The 20653-nt window shown below is 44.1% G+C and overlaps 1 protein-coding gene across 8 annotated transcripts in view; it reads left to right on the forward strand.

Annotated features, from left to right (window-relative positions):
* Nucleotides 1-20653, forward strand: part of RABGAP1L (RAB GTPase activating protein 1 like) — a 304875-nt gene that overhangs the window by 264123 nt on the left and 20099 nt on the right. Inside the window, exon 1 of one of the 8 annotated variants that reach the window (XM_069737823.1) lies at nucleotides 2682-4495. The exons of 6 other annotated variants lie outside the window; for them this stretch is intronic. In XM_069737823.1, the coding sequence (XP_069593924.1) occupies nucleotides 4385-4495 (111 nt within the window). In that variant the 5' untranslated portion in view covers nucleotides 2682-4384. Of the gene's footprint in view, nucleotides 1-2681; nucleotides 4496-20653 lie in introns of those variants that run through there. One more of the 8 variants, XM_069737826.1, reaches the window with a different exon arrangement.

Consider the following 20653-nt stretch of genomic DNA (forward strand, 5'->3'; position numbering starts at 1 on the left):
TTGCAAAGCCTGCCGCCATCGTGACATTACCGCCCTCCCAATGTGATATCCTCCATCTAGTATATTATATCCTTTTTTTGCCTAAAATACAAAGGAAATGTGTCATCTTTAACTTTAGGCCTTTTAGAGATTTTCATTTTCAACTTGCATAACTGTTCACAATAACAGTAATTTTGACCAGAGGTGCCGAAACTTTTACATACCAATATATGTGTGTACTTATGTGTGTTTGTGTATACCGTATATACACAGTGGGGGAAAAAAAAGAGTACTTAATACACTGCTGATTTTGCAAGTTTTCCCACCTACAAAAAATGAAGAGGTCTGTAATTTTTATCGTAGGTAAAATTCAGCTGTGAGAGACAGAATCTTAAAAAAAAATCCAGAAAGTCACATTGTATGATTTTTACTTAATGAATTTGCATTTTATTGCATGAAATAAGTATTTCATACAATAGAAAAACAGAACTTAATATTTGGTACAGAAACCTTTGTTTGTGCACCATCCATATTGTCATTGGCAAACTTCAAATGGGCCTGGGCATGTGCTGGCGTGAGCAGGAGACCTTGCGTGTTTTCAGGATTTTAATTCATGACTGCATAGTGTGTTATTAACTGTAATATTGGAGACTGTGGTCCTAGCTTGCTTCAGGTCATTGACCAGGTCCTCCCGTGTAGTACTGGGCTGATTCCTGACCTTTCTCAGAATCATTCTTACCCAGCGAGGCCAGATTTTGCATGGAGCTCCAGACCAAGGAAGATTGACAGTCATCTTGTGCTTCTTCCATTTTCTAATAATTGTGCCAGCAGTTGTTGCCTTCTCACCACACTGCCTATCATTATGTAGCCCATCCCAGCCTTGTGCCGGTCTACTATTTTGTCCCTGGTGTCCCAAGACAGCTCTTTGGTTTTGGCCATGGTGGAGTGGTCATAGTGTGAAGACAGGAGTCTTTTATACAGGTAACAAGATCAAACAGGTGCAATTAATACAGGTAATGAGTGCAGAGTAGGAGGCTTCTTAAAGAAAAACTAACAGGTCTGTGAGAGCCACAATTTTTGCTGGTTTGTAGGTGATCAAATGCTTATTTCATGCAACAATAAAATGCAATTTAATTATTTAAGAATCATACAATGTGATTTTCATGTTGTTATTTTTAGATTCTGTCTCTCACAGTTGAATTGTACTTATCATAAAAATTACAGACCTCTCCATTCTTTGTAGGCAAGAAAACGTGCAAACTCAGCAGTGTATCAAATACTTACCGTATATACTCGAGTATAAGCTGACCCGAGTATAAGCCGACCCCCCTAATTTTGCCACAAAAAAACTTGAGAAAACTTAATGACTCGAGTATAAGCCTAGAGTGGAAAATGCAGCAGCTACCGGTAAATGTCAAAAGTAAAAATACATACCAATAAAAGTAAAATTAATTGAGACATCGGTAGGTTAAGTGTTTTTGAATATCCAGATTGAATCAGGAGCCCCATATAATGCTCCATACAGTTCATGATGGGCCCCATAAAATGCTCCATAAAGTTTAAGTTGGGCCCCATAAGATGCTTCATATAAAATACACCCCATATAATGCTCCATACAGTTTATGATGGGCCCCACAAGATGCTCCATATTAAAATATGCCCCATATAATGCTGCACAAAGGTTGATTATGGCCCCACAAGATGCTCCATAGAAACATTTGCCCCATACAAATCTGCATAAAGGTTGATTATGGCCCCATAAGATGCTCCATAGAAACATTTGCCCCATATAATGCAGCATAAAGGTTGATTATGGAACCATAAGATGCTCCATAGAAACATTTGCCCCTTATAATGCGGCATAAAGGTTGATTATGGCCCCATAACATGCTCCATAGATTATGCCTCATATGCTGTTGCTGCGATTAACCCCTTTCTGCCAGCTGACGGAATAGTACGTCAGCTGGCAGAACCCCCGCTTTGAGGTCAAACGCTGACAGCGGCATTTAACTAGCGCTCCCGGCCGTGCGGCCGGAAGTACTCTGACCGCTGACCCCCGTCACATGGTCTATGTTTGAGCTTTTTCTTTTTTTTTTGCCATGTCCATCTTCGCCATCTACTGTGCTAATGTTTCAGACTTCCAAGACTGATACGGTTGAGAAACTGCTCATACGGAGTCGAACTTTACGTGTTTTGGACTCTACAATTGACTCCATTTTCAAAAATCGAAGTCTGTGGCTCCGTCCGCGGTGTATCGAAATTATGTTTTTTTTAGGGGTTCATAGCGCACCCACGACAGAGCCACGAACACGTGGCCAAAAAAACCCATTGTGCACAGACCCTATTCGGCACTAAAGCATGGCTTTGTAATGACCCTTTATTCTGTGCTTCACCCTTTTTTGGAGCGCACAGAACAATGGCTATCTGTAGATTTTTTTTCTTGAGTAACACACATCACCCTCCCGAAGCTTCACAATTAATTTTAACCTCGTAGCTTTTTTGTTTTTTCTGATATTCCATTCATATCCATACTAAGCCATCATAGATTGCTATCATCTGACTTTTGCAAGATAACAGATCTCACAGACCAACCCCCCTTCTTCTTCCTCTTATTTTTATGTGTGAGCTGTGGCTTTAAGGAAATGGTGATCAGTATCACTAGGCGCTCCTTTCCCCGTCCCCTCCCCCCAGCCCCGGTCACAGAATGCCATTTTTCCTATCATTAACCAAGCCGAACGCTTATTTTATGTTACGGATCCTTTTCATTTGTGCCGCGTCCCCTTCTGCCTGTTGCTGGGCATCATCCTAACCAGGCAAGGCAACATCGCCTGCAACAGGTGCCATGCTCTCCTCCTGAGTGGCCAGGGTCTGCCCTTGTGCTGGGAACAACCCTGCCAGGGCTCAGGGATAGGATTTTTACTGTTCCTGCTGGCAGTGACAGCTCCTTACGGCTTGTGGGAGGGAGCAGCCTCTCCCAATGAGATAAGGACAGCAGACAGGTGTTTTCTGCTTTCGTTCTATCCTGGTCATCGCAGCCTGAATTCCGTCTTCTCCGCTTTTCACCAAATCATCTGCAAATTATCTCGTCAAGGGGCGAGTTAGCAGCTGCCACCGGAGCCCGGCACCCAACCAGTTAACGCTCTAATCTCCAGGATGTCATCAAATATTTTATTTTCGACCTATTAGATGCCGCCTTGTTATCAGGATGGCAACAGAATATCTTCCTGTTCTTCTCCGCCACCACGAACTATGGAGGCTACCTCCGCCCCTGCTGCCGCCACCACCGCCACGCTGCACATTATTGTCCTCGCTGCTATTTTAGCAGCCCATTGAAATGCAAACGATCAACATGCCTCTGTTCAAATATTGGACCTGAGCTCCCGGAAAGAAAGCGAGGAAACCAGAAGAGGGATGAACGTGCCGAGAAAGTGAAAAATGTCATCCTGTCTGAGCTTCAAAACTGAAGGAACCTGAGAGTTTTGTTGGTTTTTAGGTTCTGGAAGGAGAATCCAGGTGGTGTAAGGAGATTGTCAATGGTCCATGGAGGAAAAAAAAAAGATTGTAAATTAGCTCCTCACCAAAAGGAAGGAAACTATCAGCCAAACCATTTGGTACGAGTCGTGTGGCTTTTGATGACCTTTGACGTCTACCTTCTGCTCCGAGAACCTTTTTCTTTTTCTTTGGATAGCTATTACTTTTTTGGAACCTTCCACCATATAATTCTTCTGCAATAATGTTTTTTTTAATATCTATATGTATGTAATTTATTGGTAAACTTTTTTGGAAACAGCAATAACTTTTTGATTGTGCGTGATACTTTATATTTTAATCTTGTGCGTGACGATGACCTGCTGATGGTTTGCAGAGGTCGACCGGTCAATTGCGATTTTGGTTGTAACCTTGTTGATCCTTAGAATGAAAACTCTACGCAAAGAACAAGCTGATGTAGCAATCCAAGGCTTTCCAGACATTTTTAGAATACTTTCACGGTCCTAAGCTCCCTCCTTCACTAATACTCCTCAGCGTTGACGAGCTCGATTCATACTTCGTGTGAGGTTTGTGTGTTGGTTACTGGTATCGCTCCATAGACACAGACTTCTACCCTTCTACAGACCTGAGAGCTTTCATTATGATGATAATATTCTTGTGATACTGAAACTGAGAACACTGCAGCCATGAAAGGTCTACTGACAAGACAACGTGTGTGAATGGGATCTAGGTAGCACAGTTCCCTCCCAGAAACCCACCTGCTTATTGTACAGAAGGGAAACTCGAATTTCCCCAGATTGGACTCCTCCCCTACATTAAGATCTATAAAGCCAGGTTGTAAACGGGTCCTAGTATTTGGACCCTCGCTGACAAGCAGGTTTTTACCTCCTCGCAAGTTGACGGTGGACTTGTCAAGATGATGGAAGAAATCTCCATTTCCATGGCCTACGATGCCCACATCTTCAGCCGACTCTCGGATGAGGACATTTTGGCCCAGCTAGTGGAGATCAGTAAACCTAAACCCGTGGTAAGTTGGACTAATATTTGGGACCCTTAAATAATTGTTTCTTGAAAATGAGATCTTAATAGTTTAGGGAAGGAAACCTATATATAAGCCATAATTGGGATTGTGATGCATGCACATATACCTATTTATGAGCTTATGTTGTGTAGTAGTTATATTGCAAGCATAGGTTTATATGATTTTTTTGTCTATTTTGTTGGGCGCTCTATTGCTCTCTGTAATCAGCCATTTGAGGCTGGTTCTCTTCTTTAATGGGATTGTAGGGAGAGCACCGCTGCTTTGTTTTTAACTGGGATGAACAGACAGAGGATGACTGTTGTATGAAGACTGCAGTGATATCCTATTGCTATATACACCTACATATACAGACCAGTCCTTCAGTTTGTTCTATGGAGCGGATGACTTTGTCAGAACCACTCGTTATGCCGTGTAGATTGCATTCCTTGGCTCCATGGTCACTCGATTATCTTCAGGGACAGCTCAATGTTTTATTGCTATGTCCCTGGAAATGGCCTTGTATGTTCCCATCAAGTCATGGTCCGTTTTTTAAAGAGGATCGGTCCGCTCGCCTCATGTTCTCCTTGAAGTGACAATTATGTGGCCTCTTTCCCTATAACTTTGCTAATTAATTTACCACTGGTTGTTACCATTCTCCTTATCAAAGAGCAGTCACATGGCCGGACAAATCGGACCGCAATGCTCGGACTGGACGGCGGCTCTCCCCACCCGAGCGTAACAGCTGCATAGAAATATATGAAGCGGTCCTGCTCGGTTCAGGAGAACCACCGACCAGTCTATGCATTGCGGTCCTATCTTGGTCCATACTGCCGGTAATGATTGGACAGTATCTGGCTATGTATGGCCAACAACCCAACCGGTGACCTGCAGTTACCAATTTACTGATACAGGAAAAATCTATATCTTTGTACTGTGCTGGCCACTAGATAGAAAAATATTAACATTTGAGAGTCCTCAGTGGTTGATACCATTCTACGCCTGACAAAGACACCTGAGCAGTCTCGAAAGCTTGCAATTTGTTACCAACTTTTCAGTTAGGTATCAAGTGATGAGCGAGCGTGTTGGGATAAGGTGTTATCTGAGCATGCTCTTGTCCTAATCGATTATTTCTGCGTGCTTCTAAAAAATTCTCGAGTCCCCGCGGCTGCATGTCTTGTAACTGTTCAACAGCCGCAACGCACATCGGGATTGTCTAACAAACAGACAATGCCTGCTTGTGCTGCAGCTGTCAAACAGCCGGGAGACATGCAGCCGCGGCGACTTGAGCATTTTTTCGAGCATGCTGAAATAATCGATTTAGGACACGAGCATGCTGAGATAACACCTTATCCCAACACGCTCGCTCATCACTGGATACCTAACTGAAAAGTTGGTAACAAATTGCAAGCTTTCGAGACTGCTCAGGTCTCTTCGTCAGGCGTAGAATGGTATCAACCACTGAGCACTCTCAAATTTTAATATTTTTCAATTTACTGATACATTTCTAGGAGGAATAACAGAGGAACGGCACCATGCAGAAGCTCCAAAATTTCAATTTTGGGTGGAATGCATTTACCTAAGGGTGCAGTTGTTGTAAAATACATGTTGGCCATTTAGAAGGGATGAGATAGCTCAAGGGTCCTCGTTTTCTGGCCAGGTAAACGCATTCATAATTAAATACTTCATTAGTAAGATCCACCGTCCTTCTGCCTTTGACCCTGGATCTGGGTCCACATGCGCTCCCTTATAGCTTCCGTCTGGTTGGACACTTTTTTTGGTAATGACTTTCATCACTCTCATGCTTTCAGCAAAAATATTTTTAGCTTTGAAAACTTAGGTAATTTTTTTTCTGGCGGTTGGATGTTCAGTTATCTGACTACTTTGATTTTTTGCAATGTTTAGACTTGTTGCGGGAATTCCCCTGCTTGTTTCCCCCGTGAGTTGCTTCAGCAGGTGCACGTTAGAATAGTGGCTACATACGCTCGGTAAAAAAAAAGCCAAAAACCATCAGCCAGGTTACCACCATATCCCTCTGTAGAGCCCAGCGTATCCAGACCTCATTCAGAGTTCCATCTTTTTTCTCATATGTGGGGGGGAGAGGGCCAATTTTTATCATTGTTCGGTCAGCGTGTCTGTTTTTATCATCAGTGAGTTTCCTGTATGCAGGAAAAATAAAAAAAGAAATTTTCAAAGTTTCTCCTACTTAATACCATGCTAAGAATGGACTGCACTCTGATGCCATCCATGTGCCGTCCGTTATTTTCACAGACCCATAGACTTGTACGGGTGATCTGGATCCATTCACTGGATTGCCATGTCTCACCGATATATATATATATATATATATATATACAGTGGGGCAAAAAAGTATTTAGTCAGTCAGCAATAGTGCAAGTTCCACCACTTAAAAAGATGAGAGGCGTCTGTAATTTACATCATAGGTAGACCTCAACTATGGGAGACAAACTGAGAAAAAAAATCCAGAAAATCACATTGTCTGTTTTTTTAACATTTTATTTGCATATTATGGTGGAAAATAAGTATTTGGTCAGAAACAAAATTTCATCTCAATACTTTGTAATATATCCTTTGTTGGCAATGACAGAGGTCAAACGTTTTCTGTAAGTCTTCACAAGGTTGCCACACACTGTTGTTGGTATGTTGGCCCATTCCTCCATGCAGATCTCCTCTAGAGCAGTGATGTTTTTGGCTTTTCGCTTGGCAACACGGACTTTCAACTCCCTCCAAAGGTTTTCTATAGGGTTGAGATCTGGAGACTGGCTAGGCCACTCCAGGACCTTGAAATGCTTCTTACGAAGCCACTCCTTCATTGCCCTGGCGGTGTGCTTTGGATCATTGTCATGTTGAAAGACCCAGCCACGTTTCATCTTCAATGCCCTTGCTGATGGAAGGAGGTTTGCACTCAAAATCTCACGATACATGGCCCCATTCACTCTTTCATGTACCCGGAGCAGTCGTCCTGGCCCCTTTGCAGAGAAACAGCCCCAAAGCATGATGTTTCCACCACCATGCTTTACAGTAGGTATGGTGTTTGATGGATGCAACTCAGTATTCTTTTTCCTCCAAACACGACAAGTTGTGTTTCTACCAAACAGTTCCAGTTTGGTTTCATCAAACCATAGGACATTCTCCCAAAACTCCTCTGGATCATCCAAATGCTCTCTAGCAAACTTCAGACGGGCCCGGACATGTACTGGCTTAAGCAGTGGGACACGTCTGGCACTGCAGGATCTGAGTCCATGGTGGCGTAGTGTGTTACTTATGGTAGGCCTTGTTACATTGGTCCCAGCTCTCTGCAGTTCATTCACTAGGTCCCCCCGCGTGGTTCTGGGATTTTTGCTCACCGTTCTTGTGATCATTCTGACCCCACGGGGTGGGATTTTGCGTGGAGCCCCAGATCGAGGGAGATTATCAGTGGTCTTGTATGTCTTCCATTTTCTAATTATTGCTCCCACTGTTGATTTCTTCACTCCAAGCTGGTTGGCTATTGCAGATTCAGTCTTCCCAGCCTAGTGCAGGGCTACAATTTTGTTTCTGGTGTCCTTTGACAGCTCTTTGGTCTTCACCATAGTGGAGTTTGGAGTCAGACTGTTTAAGGGTGTGCACAGGTGTCTTTTTATACTGATAACAAGTTTAAACAGGTGCCATTACTACAGGTAATGAGTGGAGGAAAGAGGAGACTCTTAAAGAAGAAGTTACAGGTCTGTGAGAGCCAGAAATCTTGATTGTTTGTTTCTGACCAAATACTTATTTTCCACCATAATATGCAAATAAAATTATAAAAAAACAGACAATGTGATTTTCTGGATTTTTTTTTCTCAGTTTGTCTCCCATAGTTGAGGTCTACCTATGATGTAAATTACAGACGCCTCTCATCTTTTTAAGTGGTGGAACTTGCACTATTGCTGACTGACTAAATACTTTTTTGCCCCACTGTATATACTGTGTGTGTATATATATATATATATATATATATATATATATATATATATATATATATACATACACACACATAAAGGAGTATATGTGTGGCTATATGGATGTAGGTGTGTGTATATATATATATATATATATATATATATATATATATATATACATATATATATATACATATATATATATACATATATATATATATATATATATATATATATATATATATATATATATGGGCTTTACAATCATTACAAGGATCTAAGAGGAAAACCTTTTACCTGCTTAATCCCTTGTTTTTGCCCAGATGGGAAAAGTTCCATTTTGTCAAAGTAACAAGTCGTTCAGGTTCTGGGAGTCTGGAAAGTTTGGTCGGCAGAGCCAGAATCAGATGTACATAATGACCAGAGTGACCCCCTCCTGATTTTTCCTGATATTTCTGCTTTTTCCTCTGACTGTGATCAGCCTGAAAATTTTTGTCACCATTGAAACTCTGTAGACGGTGTCACGTGTCGTGTAGGAAACTTTGCTGGGCGTGCGGGTCTCTTTACCCAGTTAGTTGACTTTTACCTGCGGTTTCCTAACCTCTGTTCTAATGACTACAACTACAAAACATGTCTGGAGGCGCCTAAACCACAAGGTATACAACAGGGGTGGAGAACGGGTTAACAGGTGCAAAGCAAGCTCAGAAGAAAGATCATTGTACGGCGAAAGTCTGATAATCCGGTATGTTCTGGGCTATTGGATTATCCAAGCTGTAGATGTTTCATCCAGAATGCCCCTTTATCACTCATCCCCAGGATAGCTGATAACTTGTTGATCGATGGGGGTCCAACCACTGAGACCCCGACTGATCTGCATTAGATGGAGCAGCAGTGCGCATGCTTGACTGCCGTTGCATTCATTCTCAGCGGCTGGTTGAGCATACGCACTGCTGCTCTATCTACATAAGTGACCCATTCTGGCAATCCTTGGTAGGTGATCATTAATTCCAACCGGAATACCCCTTTAAAGCGGTAATCCCAAATGTCATACATGTCTGATAGATGCGTTTCCCACCTCTGAGACCTGCACCTTCCTCCCATCATTTCTTCCTGCCTGGAGAGGTGGCGGCTCATGTCATTATTCACTTCTATGGGAGTCGGCGGCTGTTTTTGTAATTCCCATAGAATTCCCATGAAGAGCACATAGGGCAGGCGCAGCCAGTGGTCGCACATGGATGGGGGTTAGACCCTCTGACTTCAGGGCTGTCCCCTATTGTTAGAAGGGTCCTTCACATTGATCACAGGGGGTCCTTTCTGCTGGGCCTCCCAGTGAATAGCTGTAACCTGTGGCGGATCGAACATTCAAATTCGCATACGGCGCCACCACAGGAGAAATAATGCATTACACAGCTCCCAATAAAATCAGTGGACCATCCCCTCAATTTATTTTTGGGCTTTCAGATAAAGTACTTGGAAATGCTTTTTGTAAGAAAGCTGTATGCGTTTCTGAACACTTCACCATACATTTGGCTTTCATTTTCATGTAGTTGTCAGAACGGAATACGATTGTGAGATTTAGCTTTGATTGTGGGAAAGTTGCTTGTACCCTGCACTTCCTGTCACTTTTATAACCAGAGAGACAAAAAGGAGATTTTTGTTGCTATAATAAATTTAAAAAAAAAATGTGGAGCTGCCGGTCCTCCTGTGATTTTGGCTAACTCCTTGCTTTGATCACGTGGAGTCTTACAGATCCCAAGAATGGGGGCTCAAAAGTCCTGGGTGAGCGTGACCAACACTCCATGTACATCTATGGGAGCATTGGTGCACGTGTGGGAGCAACGCACCCGTAGGCGCTGGTCACACTGTGCACTACTGCTCCATTCACATTGACCTCCATTGTAATCAGGGGGGGGGGCACTTATTTTTTTGCCTTATCGTGCGTCTGCAGTACATCAAAAAATCTATTCAAGCTTAATGCTCACCACTGCAGGCAGGAGGACAAAAAAAAAATAAAGGCTATCAGTAGGAATGAGCCAGTGAGAGCTCTCCCACCCAGCCCTCTTTCTTCAGGTGCTGCCCACCATGGCAGTTTCTCCGTGCTTCCAGTGTGTCTTCAGGTATATATGAACTTTTTTCTTCAGCTCACTGGCTCATTCCTTATTGATATCCTTGGCCTTTCCTCCTGTCAGCATTGAAAAGCACTCACGTTAAATGGACATTTCTGGCTCTTTTTTTCCCTCCTGCCAGCAGTAGTGAGCATTAATAGATTCTTTGATGTGCACACTTTTTTGTGTGATTTGTGACCTGCATACCATGCAATTCTAAACTCCGTTTACTGACATCTATCCCATTATTGTAGGGGACGACTGGGTCACATTCTGGACATGAATAGGTCAGGTTTGATGTTTGGTCACGGTTGCTATGAATGATTAGTCATTAATTATTCTCACAAACTATTGTAATTTATTGATTTGTGATTCTGTCCTAGCTTATTATTAATTGACAGTTTTGTACTGTTGATTCAACACACGGTTATGAAAACTGACAGGTTGTCACCGTTTAATATTGAGGGGTGCGGGTTGACCGCCATGATGAATATTTGTTTTCATTGTTTGTGTGTCCTAACGTCCAAATAAAGCTATATATTTTATTATAGTTGTCTTGATCTGAGTTTTGAAACAGGTGTGCACGCCTATTTGTGTCTGGTCTTTTTTGCAGCAGTAGTTTGTACACAGCTCTTCCCTTGCAAACCCCGTGACCATTGTGGAAGGGGAAATCCATACAGCTATGAGAGAGACTCATCTCAGCCCCTTTATAACTTACAGGGGAATCATTTCATTAAGGAGGGCTTCACATGTCTGATGCCCACAATGTCCGGACTGGCTGCAAGCTTAAGAACATATGTGTCTACGAATCTGTTGCAGTCAGAATAGGGGACTCGCAGCTGTGGAGTTCAGGTTGGGAGACTCATGGTTGCGTAGTTTGGGTTGGGAGACTCATGGTTGCATAGTTCAGGTTGGGAGACTCATGGTTGCATAGTTCAGGTTGGGAGACTCATGGTTGCGTAGTTCGGGTTGGGAGACTCATGGTTGCATAGATCGGGTTGGGAGACTCATGATGACTCACGGTTGCATAGTTCGGGTTGGGAGACTCATGGTTGCATAGTTCAGGTTGGGAGACTCATGGTTGCGTAGTTCGGGTTGGGAGACTCATGGTTGCGTAGTTCGGGTTGGGAAACTCATGGTTGCACAGTTCGGTTTGGGAGACTCATGATGACTCACGGTTGCATAGTTCAGGTTGGGAGACTCATGGTTGCGTAGTTCTGGTTGGGAGACTCATGGTTGCGTAGTTCGGGTTGGGAGACTCATGGTTGCGTAGTTCGGGTTGGGAGACTCATGGTTGCGTAGTTCGGGTTGGGAGACTCATGGTTGCGTAGTTCGGGTTGGGAGACTCATGGTTGCGTAGTTCGGGTTGGGAGACTCATGGTTGCGTAGTTCTGGTTGGGAGACTCATGGTTGCGTAGTTCGGGTTGGGAGACTCATGGTTGCGTAGTTCGGGTTGGGAGACTCATGGCTGCTTAGGTCTGGTCGGGAGATCCACTGCTGTGGCGTACAGGTCAGGAGACTCGCGGTTGGGAGACCTGCTGCTGTTGAGCTAGGGTCTGGACACCCACAGCCGTGGCGTTAGGGTCTGGAGAACCACAGCCATGGCGTTCGGGTCTGGAGACCCGCTGCCTTCGAGTTTAGGTCAAGGAAACATCGCAGTCTGCACCCGTATTGTGAAGGCGTAGAACATGTTGGTCTGGGCAGACGGGCCCAGAGTACCAGAGGATCCCCCGGTGGACCTGGTCCCTGACACAACACAGGGTCTGACCTCTGTACATTTATTGCATTCTGTGGTACCAGAGGCAGTCCCAGCCTAAAACTCTAGAGAACAGGACATTTGTAGTGAACTTTCTGCATAAAGAGATGAGAGAACCCGGCCTGCTGAATTGTTTGTGTCTGACACAATCTAAGGAAACAGTGTTGTCTCCGCGAGTACAGGAAATCTACGTTACGTCACTCATATCACCCATTAGGAAAAAAACCTCACAGATAAATCCGCAGCATCTGACTTTCCTACACATGACCGGATACACACGCTGTCCTGGAAATGTTATCTGAGCTGCTGGCCCCAGGCAAAAATATCATTGCAATTGTGAAATAGCCAGGAGGTGAAGAGTTAACCTGATGTGAAATATTCTGAGCATTCCACCAACCCTGCAGTCAATGTAGTGCAAGGGTTAACCCTATGGGGAGGGCAGCAGAGCCTGGCAGGGTGCTATTGTAAGTGAAGCCTCTGCCCCCCATTCCATAGGCTGCTCTACAGGATCCCAGGGGGCGGTGGGCAGTGGAAGGGCAGGATATTCCTGTATGGGTAGCACAACTGGCTCTGCTACATGTGTACAGTGACACCAACATCCTCCATTTACTTGCTTCCAATTACTTAGGAGTAAACTACTACTCTCAGCATCCTCACGCAACACAAACATCAATATCAGACAAGTCTCCATAGGGCCTGAAGATCTGTGTACATGTAATATTTTTTTGCTTACATTAGTAAACAAATTATGTAATTTTTTTTATTTGCTACATTGCAATTTAGCCACCACCGTGTTGAGCCTTTGCAATGACAGGGGTTAAATCCTCAGTGTGCAATACTGTGGATATTACACAAAGCGGTGTGTGGACTCGTTAATCGTTATTAAAGCAGATCTATTTTTTTTTGCAAAATAGAAATGTTCAGGGACAGGAAATATCATTGGTGCAACATGTTCACCTCCAGAGGGGCCGAAGAGGTAAGGGGGCCACATGCACCTCCAAAGCAGCAAGGTGCTTCTGCCCCAGACACATTAAGGGCTCATATACTGTTCTTGCACAGCGCCCTCTTCTGTCTGTGTCTGGAAATGCATCTTGCTCCATCAGAACCATCTTATATTGGCAAGAACGGCTGCTTCTTTCTTATATCTTTTTTTTTTATCTTGTGCAAGAAAAGCAAACCGATTTCCATGAATGAGCTTGATCATATTTTCAGCTGCGTGAAGCTTCTCCTGCAGTCAGTGAAAAATGGGAAGCACCATGATGCAACTAGGACTGTGCTGTCGAAATTTTTCACAGACCCACAGCGCTGGGTGCGTGAGTTTTTTGTCTGGGAAAAACGCAGATATAACCCACACATGGCAGTACAGATGTGGGATTGGGGTCTGAGGCCACGCTCTCATGGTCCGCTGAGTATATTGGACCGGTCACTCCGAGTGCTATATACATGCGTCGGGCTGGTCTGTGTATGTGATCGCTGCAGATCACAGGAGATGAGCCATAGATATTCAGCCGCTGTGCAGCTGTTACAGATATTTCTACTGTAAATCGGTGGATATTGGACTGGTCTCTAGTGTAACGGGCGCCGCTGATATCATTGTCCTTTCCATTCATCATAGTTTTGTATATATTCATTAGGCTTGGGATGATTCCCTGTAGGAACGGCCCCTTGAAACATTGAAGGCAGAAAGTGCGATATTTGTTTTTTTCCTCCTCTCTTCGGGTGATTATCTCATGGCATTAATCATATAAAGCAGCACAAGGTTTTCCGAGAGATTAAACCCGTGAGATTTAATCAGATGCTGAGCGGCGGCCATGCTGTGCAGTGCGCTGGGTGCCATGTGTCTATTATTACAGGCCGGGCGGATGGCACATCTGGGTTATGTTCAGTGTATACTGGTGTAAAAATAGGATTTCAACCAACTACCATGTCAGAGCATGCTGGGGGTTGTAGTGACACAAGCCAAGGGACTACAGGTGTAGACTAAATATTGGCTGGTTGCTGTAAACCTGGGAAATATTTGCTGCCCATAGACCTAATATATGGTGATCTCATATGTAGTTGGAAACCCTTAGCACTATTAAAAGGGTAGGGGTAAAAAGAGGAGCAAATCCTTTTTTTGGGTGGGAAAGTTGGGTTCCTCGCATCCAGATTCCACCAAGTAATTTCTAGCCTGGTCTTCATGACATATTAAGATTTCACCTTTGATATACAAGTTTTTGGCCATTTCTCATTACAGGGGTTATCCAGGTTCAGGGTTAAAGTCGCTCTATGTTACTGCAAACTTGTGATTCCACACAGCGTGCAGTGTGCACATTGTCAGGATTCGCCAGCACTGGGAGCGGGCTGGCGCATGACCCCAACTATGCGATTTGCCCATATGCGGTCACACGCCGACTAGACGTGAATTGAGCAAGGATGGACACAGTCTAGTTGGTATGTGGCGAGAAGGATGCAAACTGCAGGCGAATCTTGACAGTGTGCATGCTGTGAGGATTCACAGATCTGCAGTCCTAAGTCTTGACAGCCCGTTTAATAAAGTGACTGTCGCTATACGGAATCATATTGGATGTGAAATACATTCTTACATTTCATTAAGGACTCCAATCTCCCACCAAACATTAAATAGAATAATGAAGTATGCAAATAAAAACCCTAAATAAGCTGCAAATCACATTACAACCACTAGGTGGCCACATGTAGACATATAGCATAAACCTCTCCTGACAGAGTATCGCAAAATCGTGTTTTAGGGATCAATGGGGGCGTAAAAAAAAAATATGGTAATCTCACACCACTGATCATGAGATATGTTGGTCCAAAAGAAGAAATAAGGAAGGACACCTCTATGTTTCTGTGTAACTGTGAGCCGGGGTTAGTAATTGATCTGGGTCTGGAACAAGAGCAGGTCACATTGTATTACACAGCACAATGCAGAGCGGTGACGGGAGGGCAGCCAAGCCTCGAGAAGAGCGAAGCGGCTCCACACGGCGCCTCCTTGTGTTTGGTCAGGGAGGGGCACGTTACTGATAACATAACTTGTACCTTCATTATTTATCACTACACCAAGAGGGCGAAAAAGAAAAATAGTTTCTGAGCTCCAAATGCGTTTTTTTTTTTATTAAAGTCGCCCATTTCTACTGGTCACACGATTGCTGCGGTTTATTATGTACGGATGATGGGTGCCCACTCATTTCGGCTCCGGCCACCGCCGTGGCGTTTGTGTTTCCCGGCACTGCGGGCAGACGGCTCCAATCTGAGTTTTTCCAGTCCTTTGTCTTTATGTGGCCATGCGAGTAATAATATTTGCGTCTGTGTGCAGAATTTAAAGGGGATTCTAACCAAACACAAGGGGAAATGCTCATAATAAAGACACTTGGTTTAGAATCTGCCCCAAATGTAAAAAATATCTTATAAATTATATGTAAAGTAGTGGCTACAATTGTGCCCCCCTCCAAATGCCGTCAGCCTGAATGTAACTCAACGCGCTTACTAGCTCATTCAGCTGAGCGTGCGTATTTCAGGGTGGAAGAGGAAACTAAGCCTCTGTCAGTGAGCTCTGGCGGTGGTGGCGTTCATTCTTCTAGAATTGGGTGAGATTCCAGTTTCCAAGATGTGCACTAGACAAATATTAATCTAGTTTTGCACTTATTTTTTGTTTAATTCTTTGTCTTTATGTGAGCAAATAACCACTTCTAAGTAGCTAAAACTTGCTGGGAGTTGTAGTTAACAACCGTTTAGTTAGACTCTATATAGATTGAATATCGATTTAATATATTTTAAACTCTTCCCCAGCTTTTAAGTTTTTGAACGTTTCTTGAAAAATTTAATAATAATAATAATTAAAAAAATAGTTTTTGGACTTCTCTGATCTTCCTGGGAGAACATCTGCAAAACGCTGCCCTCGGGGCTGACAGCTATCGACTGCAATCAGGCAAAATGTGGAGAGGAAAAAAGAAGAATTTTTCCTAGAGATTACGCTCAGACAAGATTTTTTGGGAGATTAAATAAAAAAAAGTCGCATTTTGGTTTTTTTTCCCTCCTTAATTCTCTGTTAGGTCTTTGATTTCAGGTTGTGAGCAGCCGGTTTAGCAGAGATCTGATGGGTTCTGTTGCTAGGAAGCCTGAAAAAACACACAAATACTCCCTAAAAAAAAAAGCCATCTGTAGATTGACAGCACTGAATCGGTACCGTAGTTTACTGAGAGAATAAAGTGTAGGAAAGGAGCTGTCACAATGGCGAGGACAGTCCTCCACCTCTGTGGGGTTTCCCTTTATGGTGGTCCTGTAATTGACATTAATGAATCTTTTAATTGTTTTACTGCATATTGTGCACATGCAAATAAGAAACTTTGTAATATATCTTATAAGAGAAATCTGCTTCTTTCTCCTCCTGGACTGATCATTCACTCTCAAAATTCTTAATTCTTGGGTAAAATCTGTCTTCACTTAATACAGCCTTTCCCATTACTGAGATACGAAGTGACAGTTGGTGCTCATAAAGTTCTATGGAAAACTGGAACTGTTGTTTCAGAAGAGCTTGAAGTGGAATGTCTGTGTCTGCTTCTATCTCCTCTCTAGAATGTCTGTGTCTGCATCTAGCTCTTCCCTAGAATCTCTGTGTCTGCCTCTAGCTCCTCCCTAGAATGTCTGTGTCTGCCTCTAGCTCCTCCCTAGAATGTCTGCCTCTAGCTCCTCCCTAGAATGTCTGTTGCCTCTAGCTCCTCCCTAGAATGTCTGTTGCCTCTAGCTCCTCCCTAGAATTTCTGTTGCCTCTAGCTCCTCCCTAGAATGTGTTGCCTCTAGCTCCTCCCTAGAATGTCTGTGTCTGCCTCCAGCTACTCCCTAGAATGTCTGTTGCCTCTAGCTCCTCCCTAGAATGTCTGTCTGCCTCTAGCTCCTCCCTAGAATGTCTGTTGCCTCCAGCTCCTCCCTAGAATGTCTGTTGCCTTAAGCTCCTCCCTAGAATGTCTGTCTGCCTCTAGCTCCTCCCTAGAATGTCTGTCTGTTGCCTCTAGCTCCTCGCTAGAATGTCTGTCTGCCTCTAGCTCCTCCCTAGAATGTCTGTGTCTGCCTCTAGCTCCTCCCTGGAATGTCTGTGTGTTCCTCTAGCTCCTCCCTAGAATTTCTTTCTGCCTCTAGTTCCTCCTTGGAATGTCTGTGTGTTCCTCTAGCTCCTCCCTGGAATGTCTGTCTGCCTCTAGCTCCTCCCTAGAATGTCTGTGTGTTCCTCTAGCTCCTCCCTGGAATGTCTATGTGTTCCTCTAGCTCCTCCCTAGAATGTCTGTGTGTTCCTCTAGCTCCTCCCTAGAATGTCTGTCTGTTGCCTCTAGCTCCTCGCTAGAATGTCTGTCTGCCTCTAGCTCCTCCCTAGAATGTCTGTGTCTGCCTCTAGCTCCTCCCTGGAATGTCTGTGTGTTCCTCTAGCTCCTCCCTAGAATTTCTTTCTGCCTCTAGTTCCTCCTTGGAATGTCTGTGTGTTCCTCTAGCTCCTCCCTGGAATGTCTGTGTGTTCCTCTAGCTCCTCCCTAGAATGTCTGTGTGTTCCTCTAGCTCCTCCCTGGAATGTCTGTGTGTTCCTCTAGCTCCTCCCTAGAATGTCTGTGTGTTCCTCTAGCTCCTCCCTACAATGTCTGTCTGCCTCTAGCTCCTCCCTAGACTGTCTGTTGCCTCCAGCTCCTCCCTAGAATGTCTGTGTGTTCCTCTAGCTCCTCCCTAGAATGTCTGTGTGTTCCTCTAGCTCCTCCCTAGAATGTCTGTCTGCCTCTAGCTCATCCCTAGAATGTCTGTGTGCTCCTCTAGCTCCTCCCTAGAATGTCTGTTGCCTTAAGCTCCTCCCTAGAATGTCTGTCTGCCTCTAGCTCCTCCCTAGAATGTCTGTCTGTTGCCTCTAGCTCCTCCCTAGAATGTCTGTTGCCTTAAGCTCCCCTTAGAATGTCTGTCTGCCTCTAGCTCCTCCCTAGAATGTCTGTGTCTGCCTCTAGCTCCTCCCTGGAATGTCCGTGTGTTCCTCTAGCTCCTCCCTAGAATTTCTTTCTGCCTCTAGTTCCTCCTTGGAATGTCTGTGTGTTTCTCTAGCTCCTCCCTGGAATGTCTGTGTGTTCCTCTAGCTCCTCCCTAGAATGTCTGTGTGTTCCTCTAGCTCCTCCCTAGAATGTATGTGTGTTCCTCTAGCTCCTCCCTAGAATGTCTGGGTGTTCCTCTAGCTCCTCCCTAGAATGTCTGTGTGTTCATCTAGCTCCTCCCTAGAATGTCTGTGTGTTCCTCTAGCTCCTCCCTAGAATGTATGTGTGTTCCTCTAGCTCCTCCCTAGAATGTCTGTGTGTTCCTCTAGCTCCTCCCTAGAATGTCTGTCTGCCTCTAGCTCCTCCCTAGAATGTCTGTGTGTTCCTCTAGCTCCTCCCTAGAATGTCTGTGTGTTCCTCTAGCTCCTCCCTAGAATGTCTGTCTGCCTCTAGCTCCTCCCTAGAATGTCTGTGTTCCTCTAGCTCCTCCCTAGAATGTCTGTGTTCCTCTAGCTCCTCCCTAGAATGTATGTGTGTTCCTCTAGCTTCTCCCTGGAATGTCTGTGTGTTCCTCTAGCTCCTCCCTAGAATGTATGTGTGTTCCTCTAGCTCCTCCCTAGAATGTCTGTGTTCCTCTAGCTCCTCCCTAGAATGTCTGTGTTCCTCTAGCTCCTCCCTAGAATGTCTGTGTTCCTCTAGCTCCTCCCTAGAATGTCTGTGTTCCTCTAGCTCCTCCCTAGAATGTATGTGTGTTCCTCTAGCTCCTCCCTAGAATGTCTGTGTTCCTCTAGCTCCTCCCTAGAATGTCTGTGTGTTCCTCTTAATCCATTTTTAGTTCTTCTCAGTTTATCATCCATTTTTCTCGCCTGCAAAAAAAATTTCCCCTACCCATTAGTCAGTAACAAACTGACGGTGCTTGGATGACATTCAGACGCCATCCGACCGCAATCTTTTTTTTTTTTTTTTTTCTCTGACCCATTGACTTGCTTTGGTGAGTTTGACAACACGGATCGAGAACAGCAATGTGTCCTTTTTTTTTTTTCTTTTTTTTTTTTTGCGTGTCTTGGTTTTTTATCTCAATTTCATTCACAATGTTGCTACTCTAGTAGCGGATTTTCCATCCAAAATATAAAAAAAAAAACACTGTGTATGCCCCCAGTAAAAAAAAAATATATATATACTCTCTAGATAAATTTCTGTTAGGCTATGTTCACACCACGAGCTTTTCATGTAGACTTTCTGCACCCAATAAGTAAAATACATTATTTGCATTTTTTTAGGAAATGAAACAAAAAAAACTCACCCAAAACCCATCATGATCCTTTCAAAGATTAAATATTTTTTTGGGGAAAAAAAAGTTAAAATTGCTGTGTCCTTATCAGAACTTGCATGTACTAGAATGTAAGGTTTCTGAGCCCGGATCTGTGTCCCGCACGTCTGGTAGCTGAGGTGACCGGGAGCAGAACAAGGAATCCTTTCTACTCTCGCCGGAATCTAGGTCAGGCCACCGCCATGTCACTGGTGAAAAGCTCCAGCCAGGCCTGAAACTTCTCAGTGAGCTCAGCCAACAGGGCAGAACCTGGAGGAGCATGATGTGCAGACATAGGGGGGACTGGGACGGGTGCTAGGGGGAAACATGGAGCGCGAAGGGAAAACGGGAAGTGTAATGATTATGGAGTAATCATGGCGCAGGGTGGTGATGTCAATATACTGCACCCTATGAGCTGAAGACCACATAACCACATCCTCGTCCATTTTTGTCCCGGACAGCACACGGACCATAGAGTTTCATTTATCCATTCATATGCAAATTGCCTCTTCATAGAGGAAGGACTTGAACTCTATAGCGCCGCCTGTTGGAAGCCGTGATCCCACAAGTCACTATTGACCCTCATGACTACTAAAAATCAATGGATAAAAAAACAAATCAGAGTCTACCTGCTTCGGTGAAGAAAAACAGATGAAACCCAGGAGCCAGTTTACTAACTGTGAAGGATTTATCACCAGGAGATTAACATTGCCAACTACACTAGTCTGGCGAGGACCCTCTCCCTGTGATAAGCCTGGTGTGGGCGGGGTTAGCTGTGGTATGGTCGGGGCTCGCTTTCTCAGCTCTGCTTCTTTTTAAATTGAAAATCTCTGATTGTATCAGAACGACTGCACCCAGTGGACTACACGATACATCCTTAAATTCAGCTTCTCTTTGCCTACATTATGCTGCTCTCAGATGAGGTAGCAAAAAGGCCTCATTTAGACGTCCTTTGTTTTTTCATCAGGTGCCGGAACAGATTTTCAGCAGTCTTTGTATTTTTTGCCCTCAGTTTTTTTTAGGCTTAAAAAAAACAAGACCCGATGAAGGTTCT

This window comes from Ranitomeya imitator, chromosome 8 (assembly GCF_032444005.1).
Source record: "Ranitomeya imitator isolate aRanImi1 chromosome 8, aRanImi1.pri, whole genome shotgun sequence".
NCBI lineage: Eukaryota > Metazoa > Chordata > Amphibia > Anura > Dendrobatidae > Ranitomeya > Ranitomeya imitator.